We start from the raw sequence: 24,149 nt of genomic DNA on the forward strand, positions 1-24,149 counted from the left end.
TCCTTTGTGTATTGTGACTGGTTTTTTCCTTCAACTAAGTACCAACTGGCCCAGATTTCAACACTACTGCACGTCTAAGACCAATGTACTTTGAGGAAGATCAGTGATGACTTTATCATTGAGAGCATTCATTGTATTGTTTTCGCTTTCTGGAATGCCGAAAACAATGAGGCTGTTGTGTCTCCTGCCATCCTCTAAATCTGCAAGCTTTCTTTCAAGGCACTGTATGCTTTTTCTATGCATTCAACTTTTTTCCGTTTATATTTGATAGCACCTAGCCTTTCTTGTATGCCTTTTTGACCATCAAGTAACTGCTTGATTAGTTGGGTACTCAGCCCTGGTTTGGACATGACATGCCCGCAGTACATCAGCAAAGACAAAACAAGATACCGTGCATAAAACAATAGTGCATGCAAGCAGTTTGGGCATTCTAACTGCTTAAAACTATGATCACTTGTTTTAAGTGCAGAATATTCATTGCTAAACTGCAAAAAAATTGCAGTGTGTTTGCCATGACACTGTTCCAAGGCCAGCTGATGGGCCTACTGAACAGATGTTGGTGTCGCAGTCCTTTTATAGCGTTGGTTAATGCCATTGAGGTGCCATTGTGTGGTGCCATGGGATTCAGCATGTGTAGTTGCTGGCCAATATTCCACTTTTGATACAGAAACGCTGAAGGAATTTGCATCTTCCTCTGTGTTGTAGACAACACAGGTGGCAATGGGTTTGTCCGATGGGCTGTTCAATGGGCTGTTCCGAGGCTGACTCAGGTGCCCACTGTGCATATTCAGCAAGATGCTTGTACAAATTTATATTTCTGTGTCTGCCGTTTGCAATATACTTTCATCTGAATTTCACTGTTAATTAACTTGGAATTTCTTATTTATTCTTTGCTTGTTTTTCTAGTATATTGCTTTGCCTGTGAATATATTTGTAATTATGTATGATTCCCCCTATGTAATACTCTCAGAAGACTGCCTTTTGGCATACTTTGAAATAAATAAATAATAATAATAATAACAATAATAATAATACAGTAAAAGCTCGTTAATTCGGACTTCTAGGGACCGTAAATTATGTCCGAATTATAGAGCGGACAACAAAAACAATAAATGCACGACTTTCATCAACAAACCTTTAATGCGCAAAGTAATCGAGGATGCTCGTCTGCTTTCGAGCAGAAACTCGCGCGGATACTATTTTACGAAGTCCTTCCAGGTGCTTAGCAGCTCGCATGCTGTCTGCAGTGTCCCAACAAAATTCTTCCAACACAGCGAGGGCCTCAGCGGCTCCTCTTCCTCCTCAGAATCTTCGCCGTGCAGCACGTCCCTGACAATTTCTTCTTCGGTAAGCGAGCTGGCTGTAACAACGCCGTCATCAATGCCGACGTAATCAGCGAGTGTCACCGCATCCGGCAGAACTCCTCCAAAATCCTTGCAGTCATCCCCATTGTCATCTAGCGACACTTCGGCCACTGCATCATCGCCAGGCTCACGCACAACGAAGCTACTGTCTAAGACAGTTGGCGACGACGTGCTCGAGTGTGTTGTGCCAAACGTAGGCAAGAATGTTGACCGCGCTCAAAAGATTCACGTCGTACTGCTTGCCGACATCATGGCACAGGAGCATCCGTTCCAGCACGCGCCTGCGGTATTTGGTCATGACATACTGAATTATGCCTTGGTTCATCGGTTGGAGGGCCGATGTTGTGTTCGGCGGCAAGAAAACAACTTCTATGTTGTCCAGTCCGGTGACACTGTTATGCGCACTACAATTGTCCAGCACCATTAACACTTTGCGGTTCTTTGCGGAAAACTGTCGGTCTAACTTCTGCATCCAGCCACGAAAAATTTCCGACATCATCCAGGCCTTTTTATTCGCTCGGTATTCCACCGGAAGAGCAGGCATATACTTAAAGCACCGTGGCTTTTGTGCCTTTCCAATGACGACAAGCGGCAAGCGCTCTGTTCCTGTCATGTTGGCGGCTAAAAGAATGGTGACGCGTTCCTTGGATCTTTTGCCACCGATGCACGGATCTCCTTTCATGGTCACAGTCTTGTCTGGCAAAGCCTTAAAGGAAAGTGCTGTTTCATCAGCATTAAATATGTCATTGGGATCGTAGGCGGCGATGTGTTCGAGCAGCTGAGCGTTGTTCCAGTTGTTGGCAACGTCTTCGTTGACAGTGCCTCTTTCGCCGCACACAGTCTTAAAAACGAAGCCATGTCGCTCTATGAAGCGCGCACACCACCCCTCCGATGCCTTGAATGCATCGATATGCATCATCAGTGCAAACCTCTCGGCTTGCGCCATGATGAGGGGTCCACTCAATGGCAGATTTGCATTACGCGAGTCGACCACCCACCGAAGCAAAGCCTCTTCCAACTCTGGATGAGCTGCTGTTCGCAGACGCTTTTGTGACGCTCGAAACTTCTCGCTTTCGAATGCCTGAAGAATCTGTTCATTTTTCACATACGTGCTCAAGGTACTTCTTTTCACATCGTACTTCTTCATGGCTTCTTGTCGAGAGAGTCCGTCCTTCGGGGCCCGCAAAATTTCCACCTTGGTAGCCAAGTCCTTCGCCTCGTATTTCGGCCGCTTCGCCGGTGTTGCCATCGGCGGAGAATGCAGTGACACGGGCGCACAACAGAAAAGCACCAATAAAGTTCAATAACTGAGCTGCGCTAAATCCAGCGGTCCTTGGCAAAACAACGTGCAAGGATATAGCGCACCAACAGCAACAAAGCGACAAAATGGCCCCGTCGATAACGCCGACACGTGCAAAAACAAGGAAAAGCACCCATCCAGCCATAAGTCGAGCCAATTGGATTGGCCAAGTTTCAGCCACTTGATGTCTATGGCAATGCTGCGTTTGGGCAACGAGGCGTTGGTTTGGGTATCACTATTGTGCCGCGTTTGCCGTATTTTCATTTTTGAGCCTCGGTGGCTGCCCGAAATCGTCCGAATTATCCAAAGTGGGCTGGAATCCGTCCGAATTGACGAGAGTTTCGTCCCATAGACTCCTATATATAATTGTAGGGACCAGGCGCGAAGGTCGAATTATCGAATTTTCCGAATTGACAGAAGTCGAATTAACGAGCTTTCACTGTAATAATAATGAATGAAGAGGGGTAAGACACAATGTTGCCTTACATACGTGTGGATTAAAAGGTGAGGTAGTATGCAAGAAAGAGTTTGTTTTTTGGACCTTAATTCAAAAGTCAAGTGCCATAGTTCTAAGAATGGTAGTAATACCTAATGTATCCTTTGATGTATGTACGGCGGACTTTCTTTAAACCGAACCTCAAGGGACCAGAAAAATTGGTTCCATTTATCAGGAGTTCCATTTACTGAGAGACAATGCTGAATACAATCGCATGAATACAAAACCAGCCAACCATGAGGATGGTATTCCATTTAAGAGGCAGTTCCATTTAAGTGGTTTTCGTTTATCGAGATTCCACTGTACTTGTCAAGAATATGTGTGCATATATATAATCTGACACGGGAGCTGTGACAACTGAGAAAAATTGTTAAAGAATTTAGTTAATTTGATGCAGAGCACTGATTTCCACTGCGGCTGTAGCCACAAGCTGTTCCAGCTTAGCTTGAGGAATTATGGTAGCGGGCACCAGCTGCCTGTGAAATTGCACCACATGCACAGGCCGCGCATTGTTAACAGTGGGCTCATTCCATAGGACATCGAGGTTGTCCCTCAAAGCATGCCTGTCTGATGGCTCGACTCAAAAGTATTGAAATGATGAAACATTCACAAAATAGTGAATAAAGAAAATAAATAAATAAATAGAACTTTGATTCCGAACACCTAAAATAACACTTAATGTGTCTAAAAAATGATAGTTCATCAAGAACTGCTTTGTGTGCTTCATAAAGGTTCAATGTGATATTTGAAATCAATTGATAACGAGTTTTGCATAAATATAAAATTAATAATTAAGATGAACACAGAAAAGTGTTACGTGGAAACTGTGGCTCTGCAGGAATGAATGCATCTACCCTGCCGGACAACAGGCATAAACTTCTGCACTCCGCAACTGCTATGTCGGTAATTGATTTATTTATTTAGCTTGTATTGCTTACGTGCGCCAAACAATTGCATTGAGAAATGTCTTGCTACTGACCTTGTGCTGCACGCCCACTTTTCCCGTAGCACTGTTTCCAGAGCTGAGTGAGAAATAAGGGGCTCCCCTCCCCCTTCCCTTGTGTGCAGCGCACCCGTCTTGCCTCCAGTTCACGCCCAACATGACTGTGTCGGTGAAGAAGTACCGCTGGCAGTGCATCGAATGCAAGTCCTGCGGCCTGTGTGGAACCTCGGACAATGATGTACGTCCCGTGTCTTTCCCAATGCCCAACAATTGGTCGTTTTTTTGATTGATAACACTCCCAGGGGAAGGCACGCACTGTGGCTCGTTACTTGTCCTCTTAATGCACACAGTCGGGACACGAATGCATGGCATGTTCTGTCCACGGGTAGAAAAGTCTGATTGCAAGTCGCACGTCTTAAAGGGAAATCGCAGCACCTTTTTCGCCATGGTAAGAAAACATTTGCGACCTGTAGACAATGCTGGCATGAACATGCGAGCCAAATATTGTTCTCCCGTGCTTGGAAGGGAGCCCACACTCTCTCTTGCGCGCTCTGTCCTGCAGGAAGCATGGAGTTCATATTTGACAGGCTCTAGGAGGTGCACAACACAAGTGCTGATGCTTAAATGAACATTTATTCGGAAAATACAAGAGTATAAACAGTCACCAGCCTAGCAACACTAAAGCATTTACGGCAGAAAACAGCCAGGTGCAACAAGTCATTTGGATTGGATAAACTTTATTAAAGGTCCTGCAGGACGCACGTCTGCGCGCAGTGGGCGTCTCCCATGCAGGAGACCGACAAGGAGTACCTGGCAGCCGCTGCGCGAGCCTGCTGGACTGCCCATTGCCGGTCGTGGAGTAACGGGCTTCGTAGGGTCTCCTCCCACTTGTCCGAGGTAGAGTCGGGTGGAGCGTTCCTACACTCCATGTCACGTAGAAAAATATGTGTATAAAAAATACCTAACAAACAAAAGGCTAATAGAAAGTGAAATATAATGTCTGATGGCTCAGTGCAATCTAATGTGAAATGCTGTCTCTCTTAAGAGCAGTAATTCTGGACAGCTTTCATAAAAACGCGCTAAAGACGAAGACGAAGGAACACATACGACAGGACTGGCTCTACTTCTAAATGGCGCTTATTACAAACGCTCATCTATTTATACTCTGCGCATCAGGTACATCATGCACTCATCATCATCCACTCAAAACATTGTAAATGAATCAGATCATACACACGATTGTATGGTCAATCAGTTCAGGTGCCTAGATATCTCGAAAGATACGTCACTTCTTTTTCTTGCAAAACCAAAGACGGATAGCTGAAGCACTTGTCACCTGCTTTTCTTACAAAATATGCTTCAACTATTTCTCATTCTGTTTTTGTGTTTTCTTTGCTCACGAAAGTTGTGTCACCAAACATAGATAAACAGAAAAGGATACGGCAGTCACTTGGCCGAGCACTGCAAAAAGTGTGCATGCACACCCATTTTTGGTGACACAACTTTCTTGAGCAAAGAAAACACAAAAACAGAACGAGAAATAGTTGAAGCATATGTTGTAAGAAAAGCAGGCGACAAATGCTTCAGCTGTCCGTCTTTGGTTTTGCAAGAAAAAGAAGTGACGTTTCTTTCGAGATATCTAGGCATCTGAACTGATTGACCATACAATCGTGTGTATGATCTGATTCATTTACAATCTTTTGAGTGGATGATGATGAGTGCATGATGTACCTGATGCGCAGCGTATAAATAGATGAGCATTTGTAATAAACGCCATTTGGAAGTAGAGCCAGTCCTGTTGTATGTGTTCGTTTGTCTTTGTCTTTAGTGCGTCTTTATGAAAACTGTCAAGATGAACCAACTCGCCCAAAGCAAGGTATTGTTGTAATGGTAATTCATTCTCAGTAAGGGTGACAAATGGCCTGCAGGTGCATTTTCCCCCTTTATTCACATTCCACATATAATGCTTTCATTATTTCCCTTGTAGGTGGGGGCATATACCGTATTTACTCGCATAATGATCGTACTTTTCTTCTTTTCAAAAGAAATGGACGCAAATTTAAGGGTGCAATCAGTACGCTGGGTAAATGTCACGAAAAAAATATTTTTTTTCATCCCGGATTTGCTGTGGGATGATAGCAGGCCAACAAACAGGCGGCTGCCTCTGTAACACTGTGGGACATAAAAACAAAGATGGTGGCCGACGGAGCAAGCCAAATGCGCCGAACGTGATCTTTTTTTTCTCGTGAGTACATTACGTGCATTGAAACAGTTTCTGCCATATGAGTAATGAATAATATTGTTAATCGGCAAGTTTGCAGCAACAACGTAGCCATGTCCACTTTGAGGGGACAGAAACAGAGATGGCCGTGCTCAGCTGCCAGTGACATAGAAACGCATGGCAGGCATGCTGCGAAAACTGCCGCATTTATCTTCACTACAATTCTAATATGGCACGTTTCCACTAAGGGTGGACGAATATTTCAGCTGTGTTAAAAGCGTCGGCATATGAATAGGGTACACTTCTAATGTATCAACGTGGCTACTGTTGTTGCCGCTCGTGATTTGTTGCGTGCCCACGAGTGCAGACGAGAGGAAACGAAAAGCGCCTTTTTTGTTGTTGTTGTTGTTGTTGTTGTTGACCACAACCATTATAACGCCTACGAATAATAAAGCCGAGGCAAGTTTGGTTGTAGATTTTTTCTTTTTTCGTGGAAGTGCGAAAAGTGATGAAAGGAATGAAATAGGGAATCTGCTTAAGAATTTGTCTGGTGCGTGCAGAACGTTTGGTATGTCTTGAAGAGTCGTTCGTGTAACATTCGACAGCATTCGACAGTTGGTAAGCACGATCATCATTAGCTAGGCTTGGAACAGAACATGTATCTGCGGCAAGTTCGGGGTGCGATCCTTACGCCGGAAAGAAAAAAAAAATTGAATTTTGACTACGAAAATTAGGGGTGCGATCATTATTAGAGTGTGATCATTATGCAAGTAAATATGGTATTCAAAGTTTCGAATACGAATCGAATATCTCTCACTAACTATTAGTGCAGTGAAATCTCGATATAACAAGCTTCAGGGGACTTCGGCAAATGTTCATGATTTTTAAAGGTAGTTTTCTTGAAAGCCTGAAAATTCACCATTCCGCCCATCAGTGCATCAATTTATCAGTTGTCACCACGAGAGTTATCCATAAAAACATTGCTGTTGGCTCTCGGTCTGCACTGGTGCTATTTTTCATAGATGCAGTATTGCTGAGAGGAAACGGCACAGACAGACATAGTGTTCGATGGCACATTGCGGTGGCTCCAATTCCTAAGAACATGTATCCCAAGTACCATCCCGGATGACACAGCAAGGGCAAAGACTCTTCACAAACGTTTCGGCATGGGACCGGGAGTGTGTTACACGGGTGTTAGTTGAGTGAGCTCCGGCCGTAGTCTCTACGTGTCAGAACAACATAACTTGATAACAACGAAGGCATCAAAATAAAACAACGGATGAAAGAAGGAGACACCAGACAACCACGTAGCGCTTACGTGGTTGTCTCGTGTCTTCTTCCTTCGTCCATTGTTTTATTTTGACGCCTGCGTTGTAATCATGCATAACCAACTCGACCACCAGCACGTGCTCAGTAACATAATAATGGCACCCTTCAAAACCTCCTCGGCATGTGTGGCAAAAGCTGCAGCCATCGCCTTGGCCATTCAGGAAGCCGAGCGCCAAACCAATTCGGCTGTTGTACTATCCGACTCACAAGCGGCTTGCCCCCCATTTCTAAATGGGATGGTACCCCAGTCAGTAATAAAAATTCCAGGCTATCAACCAGAAGGGCACCACAATATCATTTGGTGTCCGGCACTCAAGAGACTAGCAGGGAACTCGAGGGCAGACCGTATTGCTTGAGGATTAAACGTCCGAGCAACGGCATGGCCCAGCGACGACCTTCCATCGAATTCTCGTGACATCCTCTTACAGCAAAGACGAGAGCAGAGACATTTTGGACATCCTCACTCGGATTGAAACAGCCAACAGGAGAGGGATTGGTGTCACATTCAGATGAACACATTTTACCCCAACCTGCACCATCATCACATGGGAGTGCCCCCTCCCCCCCCCCAGGAAGCCTCCACACATTGACAGCCCCATGATAAGCATCCACTAATGAGCAAAGCATGGCTTGAGGATGAGGGCTGGGAGGCTCTCTTGGATCAAGCATCGTTCCTTATTCGTGCCCCAACTATCGTGCCTTATTTTCAATAAAGCTTTTACTCACTCCGCCGCCACGTATTACCGAAGCTATGTTAAGGGAACTGACAACCGATTTTTAGGGACCTAGTTTTTTATGGCGCATCGCTAAGCTGACCCTTGATAGTGTTTACATCTACAGCAGTTACTTCCAAAATTGTGTGGATATTCAGTAAGCAAAATTTTTCGATCTGAGCAGCCTTTAAAAAGTAGATTCCCTCCTCCAGCAACACTGAGAAGTGAGAGCAACGTCGATAGCCTGCCACGCAAATTGTGACAGCGACCCATTGTTCTGCTTTCACAGGAGTGAGTGTAACTGCACTTAACCACCTACATTTTGACCTTTTGAACCACTCTTGAAAATGAAAAGCTGGTGCAATAAGTTCGCATCGTTGTACAGACATTTCTTATATTTGTACCGCATTTTCCCCCAAGTACACGCCTACGTCATGGCTGGCTGGCACCTGTCGTCGTCGTTATGTCGATAGACGAGCCAAGCCAAGTCATCAGAAACGAAGGCTTTTAGTCATTGTATGTCATGAAAAACTTATAATAATAAAATGTATACTGGATTTCAATACAAATAAAAAGACAAGTACCGTATTTACACGATTGTAAGTCGACCACTTTTTTTAAGATTTGAAAATCTGAAGTGAGGGGTCGACTTACAATTGAAACCAAAACATGGCACCGCCAAAAAAGCGAGAGCAACGGGAGCTACAACGTACTTACAATTTTATGTTTGCTGTATGGCCCTACCCATAGCTTTTCGCTATCCGGCGTGTTTGTTCGCTTTTCGGAAGGGTTTTTCAACATTCTTTAGAGTTTTACAGTGCACACAACACTCATGAGGGAAGGAGGAAAAAGCTTTATTTTGTAAAGGAATTTGGGACCTCCCAGGCCCCCTGGGTCCCCGCACGACCCCACTGCACTCAAACGTTCATGTTTAACATGTCCATAATGCTGGCAGCCCAGTTGGCGGCGATCTTCTGCCTTGCCGGGTCCGTGGAGCGTAGTGAGGTCTCCCAGTCCTTCCAGGTTTTGAGGGGTACCGGCCCGCCGGGGGGAGAAGAAGCTGGGCAGGCCAGGAGTATATGGGTGAGGTTTGCTTTCGCGCATTGCACAGAGGGCAAGAAGGGGGGATGGGTTGGTATTGGGATAGGAGGGATGGAATAGGTAGCGTGTGCGTTTGCAGGCGGCGCCATAAGTGTTGCTCCCTGGTAGTGAGGGAAGAGTGGTGGGGTGGGTATATTTGCCTCTCGGCATGAGCATTTGCGAAGGAACACGCACACTCCCCCGAGAAACCCCCCATGAGGTCCGTCTGTGCCTGGTTTCTCGACCCTCGCGCTAAAGAATCAGCGGCCTCATTGCCAGGGTTTCCAGAGTGCGCGGGGACCCAGATGAGCTCAGCGCTGCGGCAGAAGGGAGGGTTCTGGGCCAGTATGTGGAAGGTGGCAGGGTGAACTCTGCACCTAGCATAATTTAGCAGTGCAGTTTTTGAATCACTCAGGATGTAGGTAGCACTGGAGCTGCCGAGCGCTAGCGCTATAGTGATCTCTTCCGCTTCCTCTGGGTCTGTTCCCGGGGGTAGTTCCTGTATTAAGGGAGGGTTGTTTGGTGTGTAAGCAACCGCTGTGGCTCCGTGCTGATCACATGCAGCATCTACCCATATTGCATTCTGCTCATTGCCGTACCGTTTATGAAGGGCTGCTGCTTTGGCTTTTCGTCGCTCGCGGTTTTGGTCGGGGCACATGTTTCGGGGGAGCGGTCGAATGCGTAGCGTTTGAAGAATTGCCATGGGAAGGGCTTTTAGGAAGTTATGATTAGCAGGAATGTTAATTTGAAGTTTAGAAAGTATATGTCTTTCGGTAGGGGTGCTGGCTAATCAGAAATATTGTGCCTGTAGGTGTGCTTCAGTTAGTTCTTGTATGGTGTTATGCACACCTAACTCTGCCAGGCGTTCGTTACTGGTGTTTTTGGGCAGACGGAGCGCTGCCTTGGTAGCTTGCCGGATTATAGAACTTATTGTTTAGGTTTCGGTTGCATTCTAAGACAGGGGGGCAGAATACAATACTTTACTCATGGTAAAAGCTTGTACCACTTGCAGAATGTCGGATTCACGCAGGCCGTGAGCTTTATTTGTTACTCTGCATATTAGCTGCATGGTGGCTGCTAGTGTGCTCTTTAGACGTTTGATTGCTTCGGTATTTCTGCCATCTTGTTGCAGGTAGAGGCCCAGGATTCAAATAGTGTGGACCTGTGGGACCTCTCTATTGTGCACGTAGATTCTCCTAGGAGTATGATACATTTTACCCTTTGGCGGGATCAAGAAAAGCTCAGATTTTTCCGGTGAGCAGGTGAGGCCCACCTTGGTGACTTCGTCCTGTATTAGCATTGCGAATATTTGCAGTGTTTCTTCGATTTAGTCCACAGGGTGATATCATCTGTGTACAGAGTATGGTCAAGATGGGGAATTTGCTGCAACTTCCGTGCGAGCCGAATAAGTACTGCATTGAAAAGGAAAAGGGACAGCACGGAGCCTTGCAGTGTGCCCACATTCATTAGAGTGTAGCGGTGTGCACGAAGGTTGTCTACGCACTGTGAAGAAGAAGACGCGCCTCGCAGCACAGCCGCATCGCCAACGCGCGGCTCGTTTCGGCTCGCGCTGTTGATTGCTGGCGTCCGTTTGAACAGTGCTTCGGGCTGCCTCACCGTTCCCGGTTGCTGTGCCTTCGCATTAGGCGCCGCCAATAAACCTTTTCTCAATTGGTGGAGGTGCTGGGACTCAAACCCCGTCGCTTGAAACCCTGGAGCTGAGATCAAGAACGCTACCGCCCGCCATGACCGACAGCTCATACCAAACGGCACCGACGCCACAGTCTGTCACCTGCACCGGCGTTTCACGACAACGGCACCCCAAGATCTTCAGCGGTGCAGACAACGAAGACGTAGAAGACTGGTTTGCGTCATATGAACGGGTGAGCGCACACAAGTGGGATGATCCAGCCAAGTTAACTCACGTGATCTTTTATCTGGCTGGTGTTACCCAACTGTGGTTTCACAACCACGAAAGTGACGTACCCACATGGCCAGTCTTCAAGACAACCTTTACGGAAGTGTTCGGCCGACCCGCTGTTCGCAAGCTGCGTGCCGAACAACGCTTGCGCGCCCGAGCACAGCAGATGGCAGAAACGTTCACAAGCTACATAGAAGACGTCGTGGACCTTTGTAAACGAGTCAACGCCGCAATGCCCGAAGCTGAGCGAATTCGCCATATACTGAAAGGCATCGATGACGGTGCATTCCAGATGCTCCTAGCCAGGAATCTGCGCACTGTGTCTGAAGTTGTCAGCCTATGCCAAAGTTACGATGAGTTAAGGAAGCAACGCGCTTCGACTCCGCGTCCTCTGGGAAGCGACGACTTGTTGGCGAGCCTTGACAACATGTACGACCCATCCTCATTCCTTCAGCGGGTCAAGGACTTCGTGCGTGAGGAAGTTGCCCGCCAACTTTCTTTAGTCCCCTTCACGCAGGAGCCCACCTCCCGTCTTCCAAACACGCTCCGCACCCTCATTTCCGAAGAGGTCGCCCAAGTTGTCTCTTCCGCACACCATCAATCGCCTGCAGCCGCGAATCTCAACTCTGCGCTGGCAGTGCAGCCTGTCGCCACGCCTATCACCTATGCGCAGCCAGTCCTGCCTGTGGCCGCGCCTCTTACGTACGCGCAGGCAGTACGCAGGCCTCCACAGGCGTCTTTCGCAACCCAGTCCCAACCGCTGCCACCGGAAGTCCATGCTGCATCTTGGACCGCACCGCGAGCTAATCCTTGGAGGACACCTGACAATCGACCTATCTGTTATTCTTGCTGCACTCCCGGACACGTCGCCCGATATTGCCGCCGTCGCCCTCAAGCGTTCGGCGACGCCTCGCGGCCCTTCCAGTACGGCAGCCAGCCATTTCGCCAATACGCCGCTCCTTCCCCCCAATTGTACGCTCGTGCTGACATCCCAGAATTTCCTTCGCGTCGCTCGCCATCCCCTCGCCGACGCTCGCTCTCCCCAATGCGTCGGCGACCCGCACCACCTGACCAAGAAAACTGAACGTCGCAGTTCAAGAGGCAAGAACTGCGCCCCATTCGAACTGTTTAAGTCCTCGCGCCTCTCCTGCTAACGTGGTCGAAATTTGTGTAGAAGGTGTTCCTGCATTCGCTCTTGTGGATACCGGCGCAGCCGTTTCTGTGATAGCCGCCAAACTGTGCCGTTTGCTGCGCAAGGTGACCACGCCGCTTTCTGGACTGTCGCTTGGTACGGCAAGCGCGCAGCACATCACTCCGCACGCAGCCTGTACTATACGTGTGCTTATTCACGGCATTGTTTACATCGTCGAGTGCATTGTTCTTCCCACTTGCTTGCATGACGTCATCCTCGGATGGGACTTCTTATCCAGTCATAAAGCCGTGATCGACTGTTCACGCGCCGAAGTTGAATTTTCCCCTTGTGACGCACCCTTGGACGAAGATTGCGACCACCCTTCTAAACTTACCGTGCGCGAGGACACAGATATTCCACCTGGCTCCTTCGCCCTCGTACCTGTTTCTTGCAATGCCATCGCTGATGCAACGGTCCTCTTCACACCGTCCAACGTCTTCATGAGCCGTAAATCTCTCCCACTACCCTTCGCGACGCTTGACATGGCTGGCGGCTGCAGCAATATATACTTTTACAATTCCCTCTGTGCGCCTATTACGTTGCTCGTGGGTGAATGCCTTGGCTTCGTGGAACTCCTCGACTCTTCGTCTTTGGTTGACGTCCCCATAGACTCTTTTTATGTCGACTCCGGCCACCCGTCTTGGATGTCCGCGCTTGAGGAAACGTCCAGGGATGCGTTCTCGAATGTCATCGCCGATACCCTCACACCTACCGAACGCGCCGACCTTCTTGATCTCCTGCACAAATTTAGAAGTTCATTCGACGTTTCACAACCTCGCCTGGGCCGCATGTCGGAAGTGCAGCACTACATTGACACTGGTTCACATCAGCTGTTAAGTCAACGACCGTACCGCGTCTCTGCCGATAAGCGTCATATCATTACCACCCAAGTCGAAGATATGCTGCGCCGTGATGTTATTCAACCTTCGCACAGTCCCTGGGCATCTCCCGTCGTTCTTGTCCGCAAGAAGGACGGGTCTATTCGCTTTTGCGTCGACTACCGTCGGTTAAATAAGGTAACGCGCAAAGACGTCTATCCTTTGCCGCGCATCGACGGCGCCCTCGACAGTCTTCAGGGAGCAGAATTCTTCTCGTCTCTTGACTTGCGTTCAGGGTACTGGCAGGTCCCGATGGCTGCGGCCGATCGCCAGAAAACCGCATTCATTACGCCTGACGGCTTATATGAATTTAAGGTGATGCCTTTCGGGCTTTGTAACGCCCCTGCCACCTTTGAACGACTCATGGACAACACGCTGCATGGCCTCAAGGGGTCTATATGTCTGTGTTACCTTGACGATGTCGTGGTTTTCTCGCCTGATTTTCCTACTCACCTGCTCCGCCTCAGACAAGTTTTGACCTGTCTAACGAACGCTGGCCTTCAACTCAACCTCAAGAAGTGCCGCTTCGCCGCGCGAGAGCTTACTGTTTTAGGCCACGTTGTGTCCAAGCATGGCGTTCTACCCTATCCTGCAAAACTTCGAGCAGTCGCTGAGTTTCCGAAGCCTCAGACCATCAAAGAACTTCGAAGCTTCGTGGGCCTATGCTCATATTTCCGGCGCTTTGTTCGAAATTTTGCATCGATCATGGCTCCATTGACCAAGCTTCTACGCGGTGACGCCGCCCTCTCCTGCTGGTCCCCTGCATGTGACTCCGCCTTTGCTACGCTGCGTCGTCTTCTCATCTCCCCACCTATTCTTCGCCATTTCGACCCGTCAGCTGCAACTGAAGTACATACAGATGCCAGCGGGGTCGGTCTCGGCGCCGTGCTCGCCCAACGAAAGCCGGTCTACCCCGAATACGTAGTCGCCTATGCGAGTCGCATGCTGACGAAGCCTGAGGCCAATTACAGCGTGACCGAAAAAGAGTGCTTGGCTTTAGTATGGGCACTGAGAAAGTTCCGACCATATCTGTACGGGCACCCATTTGACTTGGGTCACAGATCACCATGCGCTTTGTTGGCTCGCCAACTTGAAAGATCCCACTGGCCGCCTAGCCCGTTGGGCACTACGCATCCAGGAGTACAATATTCGTGTCGTATACCGCAGCGGACGCACACACTCCGACGCAGACGCCCTGTCTCATTCACCTTACCTCCAGACGCGGCCTGCGGAACAACTTCCGCACATTCCGTGTCATCTCTCGACATCGACTCCTTTGCCACCGCACAACGTCGTGACCCGTGGATCGCTTCTCTTTTCGACTATCTTTCTGGATCATTGACCATCCCTGTATTCCGAACCCTCCGACGCCAAGCAGTTAATTTTGCCATTTGTGACCAGCTGCTGCACCGACGCAATTACACTCCTAGAGGTCGTCGGTGGCTTCTGGTGGTTCCCCGCAGCTTAAGGTCTCAAATATGTGCCGCTTTCCACAACAATTCACAGTGTGGCCACGCCGGAGTCATTAAGACATACGAACGAATTCGCCACCGCTACTACTGGCGTGGCATGTACAATTTTGTACACAAGTTTGTTCGGTGCTGTCTTGACTGTCAACGCCGCATATCGCCGCCTTTACGCCCGTCTGGTGCCTTGCAGCCGCTCCGTGCCCTGCCACACCCTTCGATCGCGTCGGCATGACCTATACGGCCCGCTTCCTATGACGCCAGACGGCAATCGGTGGATCGTAGTTGCTGTTAACCATCTGACACGCTACGCCGAAACTGCTGCTTTACCAAGTGCTACAGCGCGGGATGTAGCCTCTTTCGTCCTACATCGCTTCGTGCTTCGACACGGCGCACCTCGAGATCTCCTCAACGATCGAGGTCGTGCCTTCCTCTCCGAAGTCGTCAAAAGTTTGCTCTCAGAATGCCGTATTATTCATCGGACAAGCACGGCATACCATCCCCAGACTAACGGGCTCACAGAGCGATTTAACCGCACACTTGGTGACATGCTGTCGATGTACGTGGCATCTGATCATGGTAACTGGGACCGCATCCTTCCATTCATCACGTTCGTGTACAACACCGCGATCCAGGCCACTACGGGATTTTCACCTTTCTTCCTCCTGTATGGCCGCCAGCCTACGCATACCATCGACACGCTCCTTCCATACCATTCTGACGCCCCCGAGTGTCTACCTGTGTCTGACGTCGCCCGACAGGCCGAAGAATGCCGCCAGCTAGCGCCCTCCTTTACGGCCGAGCAACAGCAGCGCCAGAAAGAAAACCGCACCGACACGCTTCCGAACACCACCTACGCTCCAGGCGTTCTTGTGTGGTTGTCTGTGCCTTTCCAGACTCCGGGGCTTTCCTCGAAACTCGTCCCAAAATTCGAAGGGCCTTACCGAGTCTTGGAGCAAACATCCCCGGTGAATTTTCTCATTGAGCCCCGGTCACCACCTGAAGACATGCGCCGGCGTAGACGTGACATTGTCCACGTCTCGCGTCTCAAGCCCTACCACGACCCTCTGCCTCCCGATTCTTAAGGCACCAGGATGGCTCTTTTTGTCCGGGGGGAGATTGTGAAGAAGACGCACCTCGCGGCACAGCCGCATCGGGCAAACTGCTGGTCAATACGTCGGCTTTTAGCGAGTTCCAGGCGGCGGCACTCTTTTATAACAGCATCCACCGTCGCTACGTTGTTGCAAACGACCAAGTTGAAGGCGTCATCGGCAATGCCTTTGAGGATGTAGGCAACCTTGTCTGACTCAGTCATATGGGTGTCAACTTTGCGGCACAGAGCCAAGACGTCCTGAATGTACGTGACATAGGGCTCTGTTGATGTCTGCACACGTCCGGAAAGCGCCTTCTGCGTGGCAAGTTGGTGACCGTAGGGGTTGCCGAACAAGTCTCTAAGCTGTTTCTTAAGTGAATCCCAACTGGTGAGCTCATCTTCGTGCGTGGGATTCCAAACTCTAGGTGTGCCACCGAGGTAAAGGACTACGTTGGCGAGCATAATAGTAGGGTCCCACCGGTTATTGCGGCTGACGTGTTCATACAGGCTGATCCCCATCTTTGCCCGAGAATACGCCAGGATCACGGGGAGCGGGGAGAGTGATGTAGGTCGTCGAAGTGGCAGCAGGTGTCGGAGCCGGCGGAGTCAGGTTGTCGTCGCCGGGAGGCATGAAGGAAGGCTCGACATACCGTCCACTGTGAAGCTTCGTGATGATGTACAGGGAACGTCCACCTCCACCAGATATGTTACGTAGGAAGACGCAGACGAAAAGCTTTGTACAAGTATATTTACAAGAAAATACGCTGCGTTTGGCCAAGAGGCAACAGCCCGCGCTAGCTTCTGATCGTCGTCGTCGTCTTCACACTGCTCGCCTTTTCGTGATCGCATATATTGTTCCTTAGCAATATGGTGCATAGCTAGCGCTATCTAGAACAGTCAGTATCGCAGCCGCTACTAGCCATGCCAGTAGCCAACCGTACATAAGCGAGGTGGCCATTTTGACCTGTGTTGTGGCGGCCGTATCGGTGTGCTGCGTGGTGTTATCGCAATGGCACCAAGCAGGAGATGCCACTACAGTGCCGCTTTCAAGCAAAAAGTTGAGATAGCGTCAGAGGCATCGTCGAACCTTCAAGCCAGGCGGGACTTTGGTGTCGACGAAAAATATGTCCGTTGTTGGAGGGGACAACGACAGCAGCTTTTTCCATGCGCCGCAACGAGGATGGCATTTAGCGGATCAAAGAAAGGCCATCACCACGAAGTGTAGACAGTTTTGGTCGACTTTGTTCGGGCGCAGAGAGCAGCTGCCCTTCCAGTGACAACAGAAGTGCTCCAAGCGAAAGCTAGAGAACTTTTGAGGGAGCGAGGCCTAACGTCAAAGGATTTCAAAGCCAGCTGGGGCTGGCTTCAGAAATTCATGAAGCACTTCGGCTTCAGCCTCTAACGTCGCACTTCAATCACGCAGAAGCTGCCAAGCGATTTCGAAGAAAAGCTGATAGCTTTTCAGCGCTATGTGCTGTGAAAGAGAGAAGGGGCAGGCTACAACCTCAGGCAAATCGGCGATGCCTACCAGACGGCTGTGTATTTTGATATGCCAGTGGCGTACACTGTGAATGAAAAGGGTGCCAAGAAGGTGAAGGCGCGCTCTGCGGGCTATGAGAAGCAGCGCGCAACTGTGATGCTGTGCTGCCGATCCCTATGCTTGTGGATGTTTCAGACTCGCGGTCAAGCATTCCGAGCATAGGTGACGCGGATTTCGCGACCAAGATTCACGCGCGGATCCTCAGACATGCGGCTAAGCCTTTCAGCACTTGGTGCTTCGGAAATTGTGATGAAGCACATAGCGCGCGCAATCCTCGGACACGCGGCTAAACATTTCGCGCATAGGGACGATCAAGCACATCAAGCGCGGACTTCTCGGACCCTCGCCTAAGCATATTGTGCATTGGCACCTCGGACTGTGTGAGTAAGCGCATCGAGGGTCGACTCCCCGAGCCTGCGACTAGGCATATTGCGCGTCGTCACCTCGGACTGCGCGAATAAGCGTATGGAGTGTCGACTCCCCAAGCCCGTGACTAGGCATTTCGCGTGTCGGCACCGCGGACTTCGCGAATAAGCGCATCGAGTGTCGACTCCTCGAGCCCACTGCTAGGAATTTCGTGCGTCGACACGTCGGACTGCATGAATAAGCGCATCGAGGGTCGACTCCTTGAGCCCGCGACTAGGCATTTCGCACATCGGCACCTCGAACTGCGCGGCTAGGTACTTTGTGTGTCGGCACCTCGACCTGCCCAACTAAGCACATCGCGCGTCGGCTCCTTGTATCTGCGGCTAGGCATTTCACACATCGCCACCTCGGACCCGCAACTAAGCATATTGCGCGTTCACTCTATTATCATATTGTCACAATAGCTCGTAACAATATCCATCATACCACTCCTTCATAAAGAGAACCTCATCATGAGCTCTGTTCACTAGGCCCCTTGTGCTGGCACAGACACCTGGCTGCAGAAGTGATTGAGGCATCATGCAAAAGTACAATTCTGGAAAGCACCTAGCAGCTGCAAATCTATCACTGGCTCTCTCATCCTAAGTTCTACAGCCATTGTCAAGTAAAGATGACTTGGGAGGCTGCTGACACTCAGAGCCTTCATTCAGTAACGTGGTCAATTCTACCAAAAGAAAAAAAAAATGCCTCACTGATTGTACTGGAGATTGCTATCAATCGGGCAGCCTGCGGGTACAGGCTGCCTGAATGTACACTGGAACTATATTCATGCCCACACAGAGTTCTGCATGTCACTTGGTTTGAAACTTAGGCACCGTGCTCTTTGTAGAGCAGCAGCAGCAAAGAATGCCCTATAAAAAGAAAAAAAGGGGGGGGGAGTGCACCAGACCAGAGGACACATGTACAAGAGGCCCCACATCACAAAACACTCCAAATACTACAAATTCGGTGCCTTTTAGAGAACTGAGGAGAAGGTGAAACTTTGAGAGTCGTTTTCTCAAAACTGTTTTTCTGCCTTTCTGCTCAGTTTCTGGAGCTCATTTCTTTGTTACCGTTTAGCATATTTTGCATATTTTGACAGTGCAGGTCGTGACATTCTCGCTTTCTTATCTTGACCCTTTGTAAGTTTACGATATGGCTGTTCGTCTACCCTGAAAGTGCACTTGATGCGAAGGTAACATAAAATATGGCACTCCAAAAAATTTGTGATGCGAAAAAAAAAAAAAAGCAAGAATGTCACGACCTTCAGCATACATTTGGCAATGCAGTCAATACTTCACAAGCTTTCTATCACGTTTTTTAAGTTCCCCAGGCTCTTCAGAAAGCTAGAGGGAGAAAAATTCTGCTCAATTTAATTGAATAAAATGTTCTCAAGATATCACTCTGAAACTTTTATGGAAGCATCAGGGAGACATTCCAAACATGTGCGCCAATTTTCATCAAAATCCATGAAGAAATAAAGAAGTTTATTTTCAAAGCCACGTCCCCCCTTAAAAGGAAGACACCACCTGCTCGAGAAACTTTCCCAAGAAATATCATTGTCCGGGCAAATGAGAATGGTTGGATGACGGGTGCGATGGCGGAAGAGTGGGGTAAGATTGTGTGGTGACGGCGTCCAGGTGCCCTTTTGACAAAGAACTCGCTCCTTGTCGTCGATTCTTACCGTGGGCACTTGACTGACAATGTGAAGGCTGCGCTCGCCCAAGCGAACACGAACCTCACTGTCATACCGGGCGGCATGACGAGCCAGTTGCAGCCACTTGATGTCTGCATCAACAAACCTTTCAAGGATCGTTTGTGGAAATATTACACACACTGGTTGACTGACGAAGACCACATGCTAACGGCAACAAGATGCATCAAACGTGCATCACTATCGCAGCTGGCAGGCTGGGTAGCTGTAGCGCGGGATGACATCCCAGGTACTTTGATCGTGCTTGCCTTTAAAAGTTTAGCATATCTAATGCACTTGACGGTACCGAAGATCGTGCACTGTTTGAAGGTGACAGTGACACGGAACACAGCGACGAGTCTAGCAGCGACGACGACGTTGATTGAGCTCTGTATGTTCAGACTCAGTAAATGCTGTTTGCATTTTGTGAATGCTGTCCTCGCTTTTTTTGTTCGGCCTACATTCAAGGTAATATGTATATATTTTTTTTGTTGGCTTCGGACTTTAGGGGGTTGGCTTAGAATCGGGGTCGGCCTAGATTCGAGTAAATACAGTAGTTTTCATGTGTCTCCAAAAAAAGAAAAGAAAACGCATGCATGACGCCATCCTTCCTATGCATACCCCTGTGAGCACTAAACGAGCGAGAAACAGGCAGTCGCCATTTGAGGGATTAGTAACGAGATAGCCATAAGTATTGCGAGCGCAAGAAGCCGAAACCACCCGCGGAACGAAACTCAAACTGCCGCCCACCCGCGCGCATGCCAACGTGCGAGCGGTAGTATATAGACGCGCCGGAGCAAACTAGCTCTAAAACAAGCCATGCAACGAAAACCGTGGGAGGGAGGAGTGAGAAAAAAATTTCCTCTATTCCTCATAGTGGCAGCACATGCCAGAAAAGAAAAAGTTTGAAAATAGGTGTGCTTTTTAAACGTACAGACGGCACCGTAAAAATATGGCATCGACCATTTTGGACTTGTTCGTGGCGCCATATATTTACGTCATTGACCCTGGAAGGGTAAGAGTGGTGCGCAGAAGACATACTGATGCCGAGAAAATCACCAAGAGAAAACTCGGATGTCACCTCCAAAGCATAATGTTTCTTTTTGTTTGTTTGTTATTCACATCCCTTGCCGCAGACACTGCAATTGTCTCGCTTAAAGACGACACCTTTCCAAAGTGCAACCGCGTGTCAATGACACCATCTGTAAAGTGCGACTTCTGTGTGGCATCTTCAGGAGCACGGAGGTTACATGCATAGCTGGTACGGCCACAGAAAGAAGTGCAGTGAAAAAAGGAAGAGACGTGCATCTGTTGCTATGTGACATTTGTCAAGGGGGAGCATTTAAATTAAATTGTGGGGTTTTACGCGCCAAAACCACTTTCTGATTATGAGGCACGCCGTAGTGGGGAACTCTGGAAATTTCGATCACCAGGGGTTCTTTAACGTGCACCTAAATCTAAGTACACAGGTGTTTTCGCATTTCGCCCCTATCGAAATGCGGCCGCCGTGGCCGGGATACAAGGCGGAGCATGCACTTGCAGAACCTGATGCTCGTTGCCTCCGCAATTCCCTCCTGGTGTTCTTGAACCCATGCATCGTGGCGTCCACTTTCTGTGCCTTATCGTCTGCTAGCCTACTGCTTTGGTTGCCATGAAGGATACACGAAAATCTAAGGATCCCCAGATTTCTGAATATTAGTTCATAGTACTGAGGTGTAGTTAACATGATAGGTAAACTTAATAACTATCTTTATTCTCAAGTCCATAGTACTGAAAAATTGTGCATTGTAGCTATAAACATTTTGCAGGGGATTTCTGAAAAGTAGTAATGAGGTTGCACTGTACTCGTATTCAAAAGAAACGATTTGGAACTTGGTACAGTTGAACCGACATAATGATATTCAAGTGCCACGAAAATTCTATTGTTATAACTAATTGTGGTTATAACCGGGTTGCATGAAAAAATTCAAAATGGGGTGACGGAGCTGTTGTGATAAAACTATAATGGCGGAGGCCAGTGTCCCTCCCCACCATCCTCCTCCATTCGGCTGCCGATTGTGTTGACTTGTTTAACTGTTAAGATCCTGCTTCCTGTGTGCTTCCATCACGTGTAACAAGCCGCAGCTGTCGGCGTTAAATAATGGCACTGCTATAACAACTGCGAAGACGGGTCACAGGCGGCAAGTAACATGCAAGTTCCGCTGAGGCATCATTTTGGTGGCCCCAAATGGGGCCTTATAAAAAATGTGGGAAGGTTGCCGTCGCAGCATCTCAGCTTGAGAAATGTAGAGGAAACGCTGAGACGTGATCGCCACAAGCCTCCCGCCATGTACTTTTTACTGGCTTGCACGGCGAGAAAACTGCATGTCTGCCAGCCTTGCTTGCCTTACGCAAAGCTTGCCTACATCTCTTGTCACGTCATCCAGGTGCTCCATGTAGTGCAGTGCAAGGTCCCTCGCAAAAACAAAGCCCCAGAGGGACTGAATCATCTGCAGGGCCTCCTGCGAAGACGACGCTGAGGCAGCCTGCCCTACTGTGTCATCGCTGCCGTCATCGCTGTCCGATGCAAGCACGTTCACGACAATTTCCTCATCGGTTAGAAGCACTTCGTTTCCAAATCTATAGCAGTGCGCTTTCTTTTCATCGGCAGCATCGTGCATTACCACCGATGATCAGCGGGCAGATCAGCCATCTTCCGCTTCGTGGGCGAGTCAAATGAAGCCGAGAAACGACGTTGCCGGAAACAACTTTAATGCAACCAACAAAGACGAGCACGAGCAACTTAATGTGTTGGCAGAAATGCGCAGAATGAAGGGCCAGCGAGCAATTTGGGATCAGCGCTGTCAGCACACTTGGCGCGGTCCATTCGTGTTCGGAGAGGTGGAACAGCGACAGGAGAAAGGCGCATGAGGCTGGCGATGTGGAGAAGGCTAGAAAATGGGTTCTGTTATATGAGCAGCCGTTGGGATGGCAAGCGATCACACAGCAGCAGCTCGAATTTCTTTTTCTTTTTTTGTCTTTTCAAGGACTTTGCACCCGTTACCTTTCGCCATGGACACCTAGCAGCTAGATTTCATCATTGTAACTGATAATACGGCATGGGGGCATTGTAGTAGAAATTAGTAGCAACATTGTACCATAGGAAACATACACAACAGTTGACAGTGCAGCATCTTCCCATTGTTACAGGGGTCATTCCATGCCAACTGTCCCAACCGTGGCGCTCGAGAAAAATCATTTCTGTAAAAAATTACGAAAAAATAACACGTATGTAAGCATTAGTTGAACAATATTTCCCTAAAATATATTGAATGGAAAAAAATGTTGGCCACATGAGCACCATTTGAATTTCATGAAATGATGGAAAACTTGGTCCAAAAACGAAATTCGCCAAAAATTGACCATTTGCGCATTATTTCAAAATTTGGGGTTCTTCATTGTCTGAACATAGTTCTTTCATTATAAAGCAGTTTCATAAAATAACTTCATGTCTTTTACTCCTTAGCATTGTCATCATCATCAGCCTATTTTATGTCCACTGCAGGACGAAGGCCTGCAGTGGACATAAAAGTGTTGCCCCCTGCAATCTCTAATTACCCCTGTCCTACGTCAACAGATTCTAACTAGCACCTGTGAATTTCCTAATTTCATCGCACCACTTAGTCTTCTGTCGTGCTCGATTGCATTTCCCTTCTCTTGGTACCCATTCTGTAACCCTAAAGGTCCAATCGTCATCTCACCTGTGCATTGCATGACCTGCCCAGCTCCACTTTTTTCTCTTGATGTCAATTAGAATATCGTCTACACCCGTTTGCTCTCTGATCCAAACCACTCTCTTTCTGTCCCTTTAACTTTATGCCTAGCAATCTTCGTTCCAACGCTCTTTGCACGGTCCTTAACTAGTTCTCAAGCTTCTTTGTCAGTCTCCAAGTCTCTGCCCCATATGTCAGTACTGGTAAAATGCACTGATTGTACACCTTCCTTTTCAATGATAATGGTAAGCTTCCAGTCAGAAGCTAACAGTGTCTGCCGTATGCGATCCAACCAATTTTTATTCTTCTATCAATATCCGTCTCATGATCAGGGTTCCCTGTGATTAATTGATCTAGGTAAACATACTTCTTCACAGACACTAGAGGCCGACTGGTGATCCTGAACTCTCGTTCCTTTGCCCGCTTATTCATCATTATCTTTGTCTTCTGCATATAATTCTTCAACCCCACTCTTACACTCTCCCTGTTAAGGTCCTCAATCATTTGTTGTAACTCGTCTGCAGTGTTGCTGAATAGAACAATGTCATCGGCAAACCGAAGGTTGCTGAGGTATTCTCTGTCGATCCTTACTCCTAAGTCTTCCCTGTTGAATAGCTTGAATACTTCTTCCAAGCACACAGTGAATAGCATTGGAGAGATGGTGTCTCCTTGTCTGACCCCTTTGTTTATAGGTATCTTCCTACTTTGTGTAGAAATAAGGTGCCTGTGAAATCTCTGTAGATATTCTCCAAGATATTTACGT

The 24,149-nt window shown here is 48.4% G+C and overlaps 1 protein-coding gene across 2 annotated transcripts in view; it reads left to right on the forward strand.

The window, feature by feature from the left end:
• The window catches only part of d4 (double PHD fingers d4), a 196,824-nt gene that overhangs the window by 125,618 nt on the left and 47,057 nt on the right, over nt 1-24,149 (forward strand). Inside the window, exon 7 of one of the 2 annotated variants that reach the window (XM_050182386.2) lies at nt 4,229-4,341. The exons of the other annotated variant lie outside the window; for it this stretch is intronic. Within the exon in view, the coding sequence (XP_050038343.1) occupies nt 4,229-4,341 (113 nt within the window). The remainder of the gene's footprint in view (nt 1-4,228; nt 4,342-24,149) is intronic. 2 annotated transcript variants of the gene reach the window in all.

This window comes from Dermacentor andersoni, chromosome 7 (genome assembly GCF_023375885.2).
Source record: "Dermacentor andersoni chromosome 7, qqDerAnde1_hic_scaffold, whole genome shotgun sequence".
Lineage (NCBI taxonomy): Eukaryota > Metazoa > Arthropoda > Arachnida > Ixodida > Ixodidae > Dermacentor > Dermacentor andersoni.